The following is a 14,235-nucleotide window of genomic DNA, read 5'->3' on the forward strand; positions in this document are numbered from 1 at the left end:
TGACAGTAGATTCATGTATCATAATAATAATAATAATAATAATGATATTGACAGTAGATTCATGTATCATAATAATAATAATAATAATGATGATATTGACAGTAGATTCATGTATCATAATAATAATAATAATGATGATGATATTGACAGTAGATTCATGTATCATAATAATAATAATAATAATAATGATATTGACAGTAGATTCATGTATCATAATAATAATAATAATAATGATGATATTGACAGTAGATTCATGTATCATAATAATAATAATAATGATGATGATATTGACAGTAGATTCATGTATCATAATAATAATAATAATAATGATGATATTGACAGTAGATTCATGTATCACAATGTCCTGCAGGGACATGTGGTCTCTGGGCTGTGTCCTCTATCAACTGTGCACACTCAGACTGCCTGTAAGTTACACACACATACACACACACACACCTACGTATACACACACACACACACACACACACACACACACATATACACACACACACACGTATAGACACACACATGTACGCACACACACACACACACACACACACCTACGTACACACATACACACACACAAGTATACACCCCCAACGTACACACACACATGTATACACACACTTACACACACACATGTACACACATATGCACACAAACTTACACGTACACACACGTACACACACACTTACACACACATCCTCATCATCACAGTCACTCGAAGCGAGTATGACGATCCTCCTGGTAGGGGTGTATCCCTTTATGGAGGATGCCTGTGCGTGACTGTTTAACGTGGGGAGACTGGTGCACAGACAGTCACCACACCATCCTTGAAGACTGGTGCACAGACAGTCACCACACCATCCTTGAAGACTGGTGCACAGACAGTCACCACACCATCCTTGAAGACTGGTGCACAGACAGTCACCACACCATCCTTGAAGACTGGTGCACACACAGTCACCACACCATCCTTGAAGACTGGTGCACAGACAGTCACCACACCATCCTTGAAGACTGGTGCACACACAGTCACCACACCATCCTTGAAGACTGGTGCACAGACAGTCACCACACCATCCTTGAAGACTGGTGCACACACAGTCACCACACCATCCTTGAAGACTGGTGCACAGACAGTCACCACACCATCCTTGAAGACTGGTGCACACACAGTCACCACACCATCCTTGAAGACTGGTGCACAGACAGTCACCACACCATCCTTGAAGACTGGTGCACACACAGTCACCACACCATCCTTGAAGACTGGTGCACACACAGTCACCACACCATCCTTGAAGACTGGTGCACACACAGTCACCACACCATCCTTGAAGACTGGTGCACACACAGTCACCACACCATCCTTGAAGACTGGTGCACAGACAGTCACCACACCATCCTTGAAGACTGGTGCACAGACAGTCACCACACCATCCTTGAAGACTCGTGCACAGACAGTCACCACACCATCCTTGAAGACTGGTGCACAGACAGTCACCACACCATCCTTGAAGACTGGTGCACAGACAGTCACCACACCATCCTTGAAGACTGGTGCACACACAGTCACCACACCATCCTTGAAGACTGGTGCACAGACAGTCACCACACCATCCTTGAAGACTGGTGCACAGACAGTCACCACACCATCCTTGAAGACTGGTGCACAGATAGTCACCACACCATCCTTGACAGATCAGGGTCAGGTCCAGTGGCATGGAGTCCAAGACGACTTGGGACCCTTTTCTGCTGCAGCCTTCATCCGCCATCCCAGCCGTTGTGACGCTCCATAGGGTTAGCAATCATCCTCTGTCTGTTCCACCGTTGTGACGCTCCATAGGGTTATTAGTCATCCTCTGCCTGTTCCACCGTTGTGACGCTCCATAGGGTTAGCAATCATCCTCTGTCTGTTCCACCGTTGTGACGCTCCATAGGGTTATTAGTCATCCTCTGTCTGTTCCACCGTTGTGACGCTCCATAGAGTTATTAGTCATCCTCTGCCTGTTCCACCGTTGTGACGCTCCATAGAGTTATTAGTCATCCTCTGTCTGTTCCACCGTTGTGACGCTCCATAGGGTTATTAGTCATCCTCTGCCTGTTCCACCGTTGTGACGCTCCATAGAGTTATTAGTCATCCTCTGACTGTTCCACCGTTGTGACGCTCCATAGGGTTATTAGTCATCCTCTGTCTGTTCCACCGTTGTGACGCTCCATAGGGTTATTAGTCATCCTCTGCCTGTTCCACCGTTGTGACGCTCCATAGAGTTATTAGTCATCCTCTGCCTGTTCCACCGTTGTGACGCTCCATAGAGTTATTAGTCATCCTCTGTCTGTTCCACCGTTGTGACGCTCCATAGGGTTATTAGTCATCCTCTGCCTGTTCCACCGTTGTGACGCTCCATAGAGTTATTAGTCATCCTCTGACTGTTCCACCGTTGTGACGCTCCATAGGGTTATTAGTCATCCTCTGCCTGTTCCACCGTTGTGACGCTCCATAGAGTTATTAGTCATCCTCTGACTGTTCCACCGTTGTGACGCTCCATAAGGTTAGCAATATTTGGGTGTCCCACGATTCGATTCAATATCGATTCTTGGGGTCACGATTCGATTATAAATTGATTTTTTTGATTCAACGCGATTCTGGATTCAAGAAGGATATTTTCCAGATTGAAAAGGATTGTCTATTGATTGAATACATAGGATTGTCTATAGATTGTCTATTGATTGAATACATAGGATTGTCTATTGATTGTCTATTGATTGAATACATATGATGTCATCAGGATCTACCCCAGTCTGCTGACATGCAAGCAGAGTAGACAGCTTTTATAATTGTAAAGGACAATGTTTTATCAACTGATTGCAATAATGTACATTTTTTTTATCTATTAAATGAAGCAAAAATATGACTTATTTGATCTTTGTGAAAATATTGGACACAGTGTGTTGTCAAGCTTATGAGATGTGATGCAAGTGTAAGCCACTGTCACACTATTCTTCTTTTTTATAAATGTCTCATGATAATGTCAATGAGGGGTTTTTAATCACTGCTATGTTGAAATTGTAACTAATATTGATACTGTTGTTGATAATATTCATTGTTGTTGTGTGTGGTGTTTGTGTCTCCTCTCAATTGCTCGGTTTATTGCACTTCTGAGTGTCGGCTTTGCTTTTGGAATTGGATTGCATTGTTATGGTGTTGTTGTGTATTGTTCTGTTGGATTGTTGGATTGCATTGTTATGGTGTTGTTGTGTATTGTTTTGTTGGATTGATTCATAAAAAAAAGTAATTAAAAAAAATTAGATTTTTGAAAAATGAGAATGGATACTGAATCGTACAACGTGAGAATGGTGATTAGATTTCCCCAGCAATCATCCTCCGCCTGTTCCACCCTTGAGGTCTTGGCTCATTATTTCCCCATAACTGGGCCCACATGGATGTGGGGGGGCCTTCTTCCGCCATCGCAGCCGTTGTGGTGGTTCTTACATCTACCGTCTTCCGCCTGCTCCGCCGTTGAGGGCTTCACCGTATCCCTGGCTGGGGGGCAGTCAGGTACTAGGCCTTCGCCAAGGGTCACCTGGGGTCACAGTAGTAAACTAGGGGGCAGTCAGGTACTAGGCCTTTGCCAAGGGCCACCTGGGGTCACAGTAGTAAACTAGGGGGCAGTCAGGTACTAGGCCTTTGCCAAGGGTCACCTGGGGTCACAGTAGTAAACTAGGGGGCAGTCAGGTACTAGGCCTTTGCCAAGGGTCACCTGGGGTCACAGTAGTAAACTAGGGGGCAGTCAGGTACTAGGCCTTTGCCAAGGGTCACCTGGGGTCACAGTAGTAAACTAGGGGGCAGTCAGGTACTAGGCCTTTGCCAAGGGCCACCTGGGGTCACAGTACTAAAGGGGTTAACCTCCTAGTGCCCCAAGACCCCATAGAGGAGCCTACACTGCCGGATGCACTTTAACATCATGCCCAGGACTCCTGTACAGACACACACACACACACACACACAAACACACACACACACACATGTATACACACATGTACACTCACGCACACGTATACACACACACACACACACACACATGTATACACACATGTACACTCACGCACACGTATACACACACGCACACACACACACACATGTACGTAGAGTCAGTATTAAAGAAGTGTGTGTGTGTGTGTGTGTGTGTGTGTGTGTGGTATAGTTTGAGGGCAGGAGTCTACACCAGCTGGTCAGTCACATCTGCAGAGGTCACTACAAACCTTTGACCTCTCCTTATTCATCTGACCTTTGTCTGTTGGTCACTCACCTCTTTAAGGTATGTACTACCTCATGTACTTATACTGTGTATTGTGTACCTCAATATGTATGTACTACCTCATGTACTTCTACTGTGTACTTCTACTTCTTGTGTACCTCAATATGTATGTACTACCTCATATACTTCTACTTCTTGTGTACCTCAATATGTATGTACTACCTCATATACTTCTTATGCTGTGTACTTCTACTTCTTGTGTACCTCAATATGTATGTACTACCTCATGTACTTCTTATGCTGTGTACTTCTACTTACACTGTTACCTTGTGTACCTCAATATGTATGTACCTTGTGTACACGTATGTACATTATGTACGTCAACACGTATGCTGATAGTTTCACTTTAAATGATTCATCAAAGCTGTAATTAAATGTTGTATATGCGTGGTGCGTTCAGGTGAACCTAATGTTGTATGTGCGTGGTGTGTTCAGGTGAACCTAATGTTGTATGTGCGTGGTGCGTTCAGGTGAACCTAATGTTGTATGTGCATGGTGTGTTCAGGTGAACCTAATGTTGTATGTGCGTGGTGTGTTCAGGTGAACCTAATGTTGTATGTGCGTGGTGTGTTCAGGTGAACCTAATGTTGTATGTGCGTGGTGTGTTCAGGTGAACCTAATGTTGTATGTGCGTGGTGTGTTCAGGTGAACCTAATGTTGTATGTGCATGGTGTGTTCAGGTGAACCTAATGTTGTATATGCGTGGTGCGTTCAGGTGAACCTAATGTTGTATGTGCGTGGTGCGTTCAGGTGAACCTAATGTTGTATGTGCGTGGTGTGTTCAGGTGAACCTAATGTTGTATGTGCGTGGTGTGTTCAGGTGAACCTAATGTTGTATGTGCGTGGTGTGTTCAGCTGAACCTAATGTTGTATGTGCGTGGTGTGTTCAGGTGAACCTAATGTTGTATGTGCATGGTGTGTTCAGGTGAACCTAATGTTGTATGTGCGTGGTGCGTTCAGGTGAACCTAATGTTGTATGTGCATGGTGCGTTCAGGTGAACCTAATGTTGTATGTGCGTGGTGTGTTCAGGTGAACCTAATGTTGTATGTGCGTGGTGTGTTCAGGTGAACCTAATGTTGTATGTGCGTGGTGTGTTCAGGTGAACCTAATGTTGTATGTGCGTGGTGTGTTCAGGTGAACCTAATGTTGTATGTGCGTGGTGTGTTCAGGTGAACCTAATGTTGTATGTGCGTGGTGTGTTCAGGTGAACCTAATGTTGTATGTGCGTGGTGTGTTCAGGTGAACCTAATGTTGTATGTGCGTGGTGTGTTCAGGTGAACCTAATGTTGTATGTGTGTGGTGTGTTCAGGTGAACCCTCGCCATCGTCCATCGGTCACTTCGGTCCTGCAGTGTCCTTTCCTGCAGAAATACCTGCACACTCAGGTGACTTAGACACTCACCTGTACTGTGTCACATGATCCTTTTTAAATGGAAGTGTGTGTGTGTGTGTGTGTGTGTGTGTGTGTGTGTGTGTGTGTGTGTGTGTGTGTGTGTGTGTGTGTGTGTGTGTGTGTGCGCTTGTATGTGTGTGCGCTTGTATGTGTGTGTGGGGGGGGGGGGGGGGGGGGGTTTGTGCAGGACATGGGTCACCATAACAAAGCAGCAACAACTCCAGCCTGCAGACCAACACCAGGTAACACACTAGAAGATCACACAAATGTTACACACATGTAACAGAGATGTGACTCACATGAAACACAAATGTGACACACATGTTACACACATGTAACACAAATGGGACACACATGTAATTTAAATGTGACATACATGTAACACAAATGTGAGACACATGTACCACAAATGTGACACACATGTAACACAAATGTGACACACGTAATGCAAATGTGAGACACATGTAACACAAATGTGACACACATGTAACACAAATGTGACACACGTTACACACATGTAACACATATGACACACGTGTTACACACGTAACACAAATGTGACACTTGTGTTACACACATGTAACACAAATGTGACACACATGTAGCACAAATGTGACACACGTAACACAAATGTGACACACGTTACACACATGTAACACAGATGTGACACACATGTTACACAAATGTAACACAAATGTGACCCACATGTAACACAAATGTGACACACATGTAACACAAATATGACACATATGTAAAACAAATGTGACACACATGTAACACAAATGTGACACACATGTTACACACATGTAACACAAATGTGACACGCATGTTACACACATGTAACACAAATGTGACACACATTCTACACACATGTAACACATGTGACACACATGTTACACACATGTATCACAAATGTGACACACATGTTACACACATGTAACACAAATGTGTTACACATGTAACACAAACGTGACACACATGTAACACAAATGTGACACACATGTTACACACATGTAACACAAATGTGACACATAACACAAATGTGACACAAAGACACAGTTGCCACACACTTGTTAGTGCAGACACAAATGTACACAAGTGTGACATGTTAGTGCAGACGACACATGACACAAATGTACACAGGTGTGACATGTTGCTTTATGTTGTGTAGACAAGAAGAAATGCAAAGCTGCTCTGAAGAAACATCCTGTCAAACCAGAATGGAGAGGCTGTGCTGCTGCTAATTACACAGTAATAACACACACAGTAATAACACACAGTAATAACACACACAGTAATAACACACAGTAATAACACACACACAGTAATAACACACACAGTAATAACACAGTAATAACACACACAGTAATAACACACAATGTAATAACACACTAATAACACACACAGTAATAACACACACAGTAATAACACACAGTAATAACACACAGTAATAACACACAAAGTAATAACACACAGTAATAATAAACACAGTAATAACACACAAAGTAATAACACACACAGTAATAACACACAAAGTAATAACACACACAGTAATAACACACAGTAATAACACACACAGCAGTAACACACACAGTAATAAAACACACAGTAATAACACACACAGTAATAACACAGTAATAACACACACAGTAATAACACACACAGTAATAACACACAGCAATATGTTGAGGGTTCCAAAGAGGACATAAATGTTTGTGTTAAGGGTTCCATAGAGTACATAGATGTTTTTGTTAAGGGTTCCAAAGAGGACATAGATGTTTGTGTTAAGGGTTCCATAGAGGACATAGATGTTTTTGTTGAGGGTTCCAAAGAGGACATAGATGTTTGTGTTAAGGGTTCCATATAGGGCATAGATGTTTTAGTTGAGGGTTCCAAAGAGGACATAGATGTTTGTGTTAAGGGTTCCATAAAGGGCATGGATGTTTTTGTTGAGGGTTCCAAAGAGGACATATATGTTTTTGTTGAGGGTTCCATAAAGTACATATATGCTTGTTTTGAGGGTTCCAAAGAGGACGTAGATATTTTTGTTGAGGGTTCCAAAGATTACATGGATGTTTGTGTTGAGGGATCCAAAGAGTACATAGATGTTTGTGTTGAGGATTCCAAAGAGGACTTAGATGTTTGTGTTGAGAGTTCCAAAGAAGACATATAGGTTTTTGTTGAGGGTTCCACAGAGTACATAGATGTTTGTGTTAAGGGTTCCAAAGAGGACGTATATGTTTTTAAGGGTTCCAAAGCGTACATAGATGTTTGTGTTGAGGGTTCCAAAGAGGACGTAGATGTTTTTGTTGAGGGATTCCATAGAAGACATAGATGTTTGTTTTGAGGTTTCCAAAGAGTACATAGATTTTTGTGTTGAGGGTTCTATATACGACATGTATGATTTTGTTAAAGGTTCTAAAGAGTACATGATGTGTTGAGGGTTCCATAGAGGACATAGATGTTTGTGTTGAGGGTTCCAAAGACAACATATATGTTTTTCTGAAGGGTTCCATAGGAGACATGATTGGTTTTTTTGAAGGGTTCCAAAGAGTCTATATATATTTTTGTTGAGGGTTCGAAAGAGTACATACAGTAAATGTTTGTGTTGAGGGTTCCATAGAGAACATATACAGGTATGTTTTTGTTAAGGGTTCCATAGATTACTTAGACGTTTGTGTTGAGGGTTCCAAAGAGGACGTAGATGTTTTTGTTGAGGGTTCAAAAGATTACATGGATGTTTATGTTCAGTGTTCCAAAGAGGACAGATATGTTTGTGTTGAGGGTTCCAAAGAGGACATAAATGATTTGTTGAGGGTTCCAAAGAGGACATAGATGTTTGTGTTGAGGGTTCCATAGAGGACATAGTTGTTTTTGTTGAGGGTTCCAAAGAGGACATAGATTTTTGTGTTAAGGGTTCCATAGAGGATGTAGATGTTTTTGTTGAGGGTTCCAAAGAGGAAATAGATGTTTGTGTTGAGGTTTCCATAGAGGACATGGGTGTTTGTGTTAAGGGTTCCATAGAGGACATAGATGTTTTTGTTGAGGGTTCCAAAGAGGACATAGATGTTTGTGTTGAGGGTTTCAAAGAGTACAAATATGCTTGTGTTGAGGGTTCTATAGAGGACATAGATGTTTGTGTTGAGGGTTCCAAAGAGGACATATATGTTTGTGTTGAGGGTTTCAAAGAGTACAAATATGCTTGTGTTGAGGGTTCCATAGAGGACATAGATGTTTGTGCTGAGGGTTCCAAAGACGACATATATGTTTTTCTGAAGGTTTCCATTGAGGACATGTATGTTTTTTGAAGGGTTCCAAAGAGTCGATGTATATTTTTGTTGAGGGTTTGAAATAGTACTTAAATGTTTGTGTTGAGCGTTCCATAGAGTTAAAGTTAAAGTACCAATGATTGTCACATACACACTAGGTGTGGTGAAATTTGTCCTCTGCATTTGACCCATCCCCTTGTTCACCCCCTGGGAGGTGAGGGGAGCAGTGGGCAGCAGCGGTGCTGCGCCCGGGAATCATTTTTGGTGATTTAACCCCCAATTCCAACCCTTGACGCTGAGTGCCAAGCAGGGAGGAAATGGGTCCAATTTTTATAGTCTTTGGTATGACTCGGCCGGGGTTTGAACTCACAACCTACCCATCTCAGGGCGGACACTCTAACCACTAGGCCACTGAGTAGGTTGAGGACATATATGTTTTTGTTAAGGGTTCCAAAGAGGACATAGATGATTTGTTGAGGGTTCCAAAGAGGACATAGATGTTTGTATTGAGGGTTCCAAAGAGGACATAGATGTTTTTTGAGGGTTCCAAAGAGGACATAGATGTTTTTGTTGAGGGTTCCAAAGACAACATATATTTTTTTCGGAAGGGTTCCGTAGAGGACATGTATTTTTTTCTGAAGGGTTCCAAAGAGGACATAGTTGTTTTTTTGAGGGTTCCAAAGATGACATAGATGTTTTTGTTGAGGGTTCCAAAGATGACATATATGTTTTTTCGGAAGTGTTCCATAGAGGATATGTATGTTTTTCTGAAGGGTTCCAAAGAGTACATATATGTTTTTGTTGAGGGTTCCATAGAGGACACATATGTTTTTGTTAAGGGTTCCAAAGTGGACATAAATGTTTGTGTGAAAATTCCAAAGACGACATATATGTTTTTCTGAAGAGTTCCACAGAGGACATAGATCTTCGTGTTAAGGGTTCCAAAGAGGACATAGATGTTCGTATTGAGGGTTCCAAAGAGGACATATATTTTTTTTAGGTTTCCAAGGAGGACATAGATGTTTTTTTTGAGGGTTCCAAAGACGACATATATGTTTTTCGGAAGGGTTCCATAGAGGACATGTAGGTTTTTCTGAAGGGTTCCAAAGAGAACATATATGTTTTTGTTGGGGGTTTCAAAGAGGACACGTGTTTTTGTTAAGGGTTCCAAAGAGGACATAGCTGTTTGTGTTGAGGGTTCCAAAGAGGACATGTATTTTTATGTTAAGGGTTCCAAAGAGTACATATATGTTTTTGTTGGGGGTTCCAAAGAGGACATAGCTGTTTTGGTTGAGGGTTCCATAGAGGACATGTATTTTTATGTTAAGGGTTCCAAAGAGGACATATATGTTTGTGTTCAGGGTTCCAAAGAGGACATATATGGTTGTATTGAGGGTTCCATAGAGGACATAAATGTGTTGTGTTTAAGTTGACTCTTCTTCTGACATGTGCTTGTAGCTTCTTCCCCTGAGAGCAGCTGGAGACGCAGCATGTCATCAGAACCACAAGTAGGTTCTAGATCAAATAGGTAAGTTGTGTTTGTCTCACTTAGAGCTGAGTCTACTTGTATGGGTGCAGGTTTGGACAGTACCAGCAGTTCTATGTCCAACTGGATGCTCTGCAGCAGGGAGACTCATGTTCTCCACAACCTCTTCCTGCACCTCCTCCACGTGAAGACCTCCAAGATCCACATGGAGAACCCTACAAGCTGTGAGTGAACTGCACCTGTCAAAGGATCCCCTTGGACATGTTGGACTGGAGCATCTGGTGTCCTTCAGGGTGGCAGCAGCTCGTGAAGAGTACCTTCAGAGGCGCCAGGAGGCCAACCGCTACAAGCTGAGAGCAGAGAAACAGCTGGTGAGATCCTCAACTATTGGGGATGAGTGTTTCTCTGAAGGAGCCTGTGTTCCGTGTCCTCAGGGTTTGCGTCCCAGCACGGCAGAGGGCTGCAGGCCAACTGGCCATCAAGATGAGGGCAAGCATACAGTCCAGGACAGGAAGCAGGAGGGCCAGCAGGTAGGAATCTTGCCTCTATGGAATTGATAGTGAATGCAGAGCCCTGATTGGTGTTCCATGATGTGCAGGAGTACCTGAGACAACTGCATGCCATCAGACAGCAGTATCATCAGGACATGAGACAGATGAGACTGAGAGTCGACGCTCAGGTACACGCTCTTGTCCACCTCTGAGAACTTCCTCCTAATCTTTCTTTTCATCAGCATGACACCTTTGTGAGGGACCCTCCCACAGAGCACCAAGTCCAAGCTGTACAGGTAAGACCTCCTTTATTTGAAACCTTCTTTTCCCTACTGGCGTCTCTTGGCTACTGCAGGACGTTGAAGCGGCTCTCAAGGAGATCAGGGAGGAGAACAGGAAGAAAGACCTGAGGAACAAACACAAGGACCAGGTGACTTGGAAGAGACAAGCAGACTAGAATATAGAGCAGACATGGGCAAATAGTTGGACTCCAGGGCCATATATATATGGCCCTGGATAGATATATATATATATATATATATATATATATATATATATATATATATATATATATGTATGTGTGGGGGGAAAAATCACAAGACTACTTCATCTCTACAGGCCTGTTTCATGAGGGGTTCCCTCAATCATCAGGAAAATCTCCTGATGATTGAGGGAACCCCTCATGAAACAGGCCTGTAGAGATGAAGTAGTCTTGTGATTTTTTTCCCACACATACATATATTGCGCTCTACTACGGTATCGAGCACTATTTTTTGGATAACCTTATTAAGACATATATATATATATATATATATATATATATATATATATATATATATATATATGTGTGTGTGTGTAAATGTATGTTTATATATATATATATGTGTGTGTGTGTGTGTAAATGTATATTTATATGTATATATATATGTGTAAATGTATATTTATATTTGTATATATATATGTGTAAATGTATATTTATATTTATCTATATATATGTGTAAATGTATATTTATATTTATCTATATATATGTGTAAATGTATATTTATATGTATATATATATATATATATATATATGTGTGTAAATTTATATTTATATATTTGTATGTGTATATGTATATTTATATGTATACATACTGTATGTGTAAATTTATATTTTTATGTGTATGTATATATATATATATATATGTGTGTGTGTGTGTGTAAATGTATATTTATATGTATATATATATGTGTGTAAATGTATATTTATATTTATCTATATATATGTGTAAATGTATATTTATATTTGTATATATATGTGTAAATGTATATTTATATGTATATATATATATATATATATATATATACAGTAGATATATATGTGTGTAAATTTATATTTATATGTTTGTACGTGTAAATGTATATTTTTATGTGTATGTATGTATATATATATATATATATATATATATATATATATATACAGTAGATATATATGTGTGTAAATTTATATTTATATGTTTGTACGTGTAAATGTATATTTTTATGTGTATGTATGTATATATATATATATATATATATATATATATATATATATATACATGTGTATATATATATATATATGTATATATATATATATATATATATATATATATATATATATATATATATATATATATATATATATATATATATATATATATATATGTGTGTGTGTGTAAATGTATATTTATTTGTATATACAGTGGTGGTGAAAAGTGTAGATAGACTTGTAAAGAACATCATGTCATGGCTGTCTTGAGTTTCCAATAATTTCTACAAGTCTTATTTATTTAGTGATGTAGTGATTGGAGCACATACTTGTTGCTCACAAAAAACTTTCATGAAGTTTGCTTCTTTTATGAATTTATTATGGCTCTACTGAAAATGTAATAAGGCGCTTTTGGTAGCCATCCACAAGCTTCTGCTTGAATTTTTGACCACTCCTCCAGTTCAGCTAAATGTGTTGCTTTTCTGACTTGTTTCTTCAGCATTGTCCACACATTTAAAGGGGAACATTATCACCATTTCAGAAGGGTTAAAACCATTAAAAATCAGTTCCCAGTGGCTTATTTTATTTTTCGAAGTTTTTTTCAAAATTTTACCCATCACGCAATATCCCTAAAAAAAGCTTCAAAGTGCCTGATTTTAACCATCGTTATATACACCCGTCCATTTTCCTGTGACGTCACATAGTGATGCCAACACAAACAAACATGGTGCATAGAACAGCAAGCTATAGCGACATTAGCTCGGATTCAGACTCGGATTTCAGCGGCTTAAGCGATTCAACAGATGACGCATGTATTGAAACGGATGGTTGTAGTGTGGAGGCAGGTAGCCAAAACCAAATTGAAGAAGAAACTGAAGCTATTGAGCCATATCGCTTTGAACCGTATGCAAGCGAAACCGACACGACAGCCAGCGACACGGGAGAAAGCGAGGACGAATTGGGCGATGGCCTTCTAACCAACGATTGGTATGTGTTTGTTTGGCATTAAAGGAAACTAACAACTATGAACTAGGTTTACAGCATATGAAATACATTTGGCAACAACATGCACTTTGACAGCCCAGTTTTCATCAATTAATATATTCTGTAGACATACCCTCATCCGCTCTCTTTTCCTGAAAGCTGATCTGTCAGTTGTAAATGCATCTGCTTTGAGTGTCGCAGGATATCCACACATTCTTGCCATCTCTGTCGTAGCATAGCTTTCGTGGGTAAAGTGTGCGGAACAAACGTCCAATTTCTTGCCACTTTGGCATCTTTGGGCCACTGGTGCAACTTGTTGGTGTTGTTACACCCTCCGACAACACACCCACGAGGCATGATGTCTCCAAGGTACGGAAAACAGTGGAAAAAAGGGAAAATAACAGAGCTGATTTGACTCGGTGTTTGAGAAAATGGCGGATTGCTTCCCGATGCGATGTCACAACGTGACGTCATCACTCCGAGAGCGAATAATAGAAAGACGTTTAATTCGCCAAAATTCACCCATTTAGAGTTCGGAAATCGGTTAAAAAAATATATGGTCTTTTTTCTGCAACATGAAGGTATATATTGACGCTTACATAGGTCTGCTGATAATGTTCCCCTTTAAGTCAGGACTTTGGGAAGGCCATTCTAAAACCTTCATTCCAGCCTGATTTAGCCATTCCTTTACCACTTTTGAGGTGTTTTTGTCCTGTTGGAACACCCAACTGCGCCCAAGACCAAACCTTCAGGCTGATGACTTTAGCTTGTCCTGAACAATT

At 40.6% G+C, this 14,235-nt stretch overlaps 1 protein-coding gene across 1 annotated transcript in view; it reads left to right on the forward strand.

The window, feature by feature from the left end:
* Positions 1-14,235, forward strand: part of LOC133574122 (uncharacterized) — a 38,105-nt gene that overhangs the window by 18,445 nt on the left and 5,425 nt on the right. The window contains exons 7-18 of the mRNA XM_061926197.1: positions 371-425; positions 4,209-4,322; positions 5,633-5,707; positions 5,903-5,957; positions 6,887-6,966; positions 10,443-10,492; positions 10,563-10,694; positions 10,763-10,841; positions 10,905-11,000; positions 11,069-11,149; positions 11,204-11,257; positions 11,317-11,391. Of these exons, the coding sequence (XP_061782181.1) occupies positions 371-425; positions 4,209-4,322; positions 5,633-5,707; positions 5,903-5,957; positions 6,887-6,966; positions 10,443-10,492; positions 10,563-10,694; positions 10,763-10,841; positions 10,905-11,000; positions 11,069-11,149; positions 11,204-11,257; positions 11,317-11,391 (946 nt within the window). The remainder of the gene's footprint in view (positions 1-370; positions 426-4,208; positions 4,323-5,632; positions 5,708-5,902; positions 5,958-6,886; positions 6,967-10,442; positions 10,493-10,562; positions 10,695-10,762; positions 10,842-10,904; positions 11,001-11,068; positions 11,150-11,203; positions 11,258-11,316; positions 11,392-14,235) is intronic.

Source organism: Nerophis lumbriciformis, linkage group LG31, assembly GCF_033978685.3.
Source record: "Nerophis lumbriciformis linkage group LG31, RoL_Nlum_v2.1, whole genome shotgun sequence".
NCBI classification, from domain to species: domain Eukaryota; kingdom Metazoa; phylum Chordata; class Actinopteri; order Syngnathiformes; family Syngnathidae; genus Nerophis; species Nerophis lumbriciformis.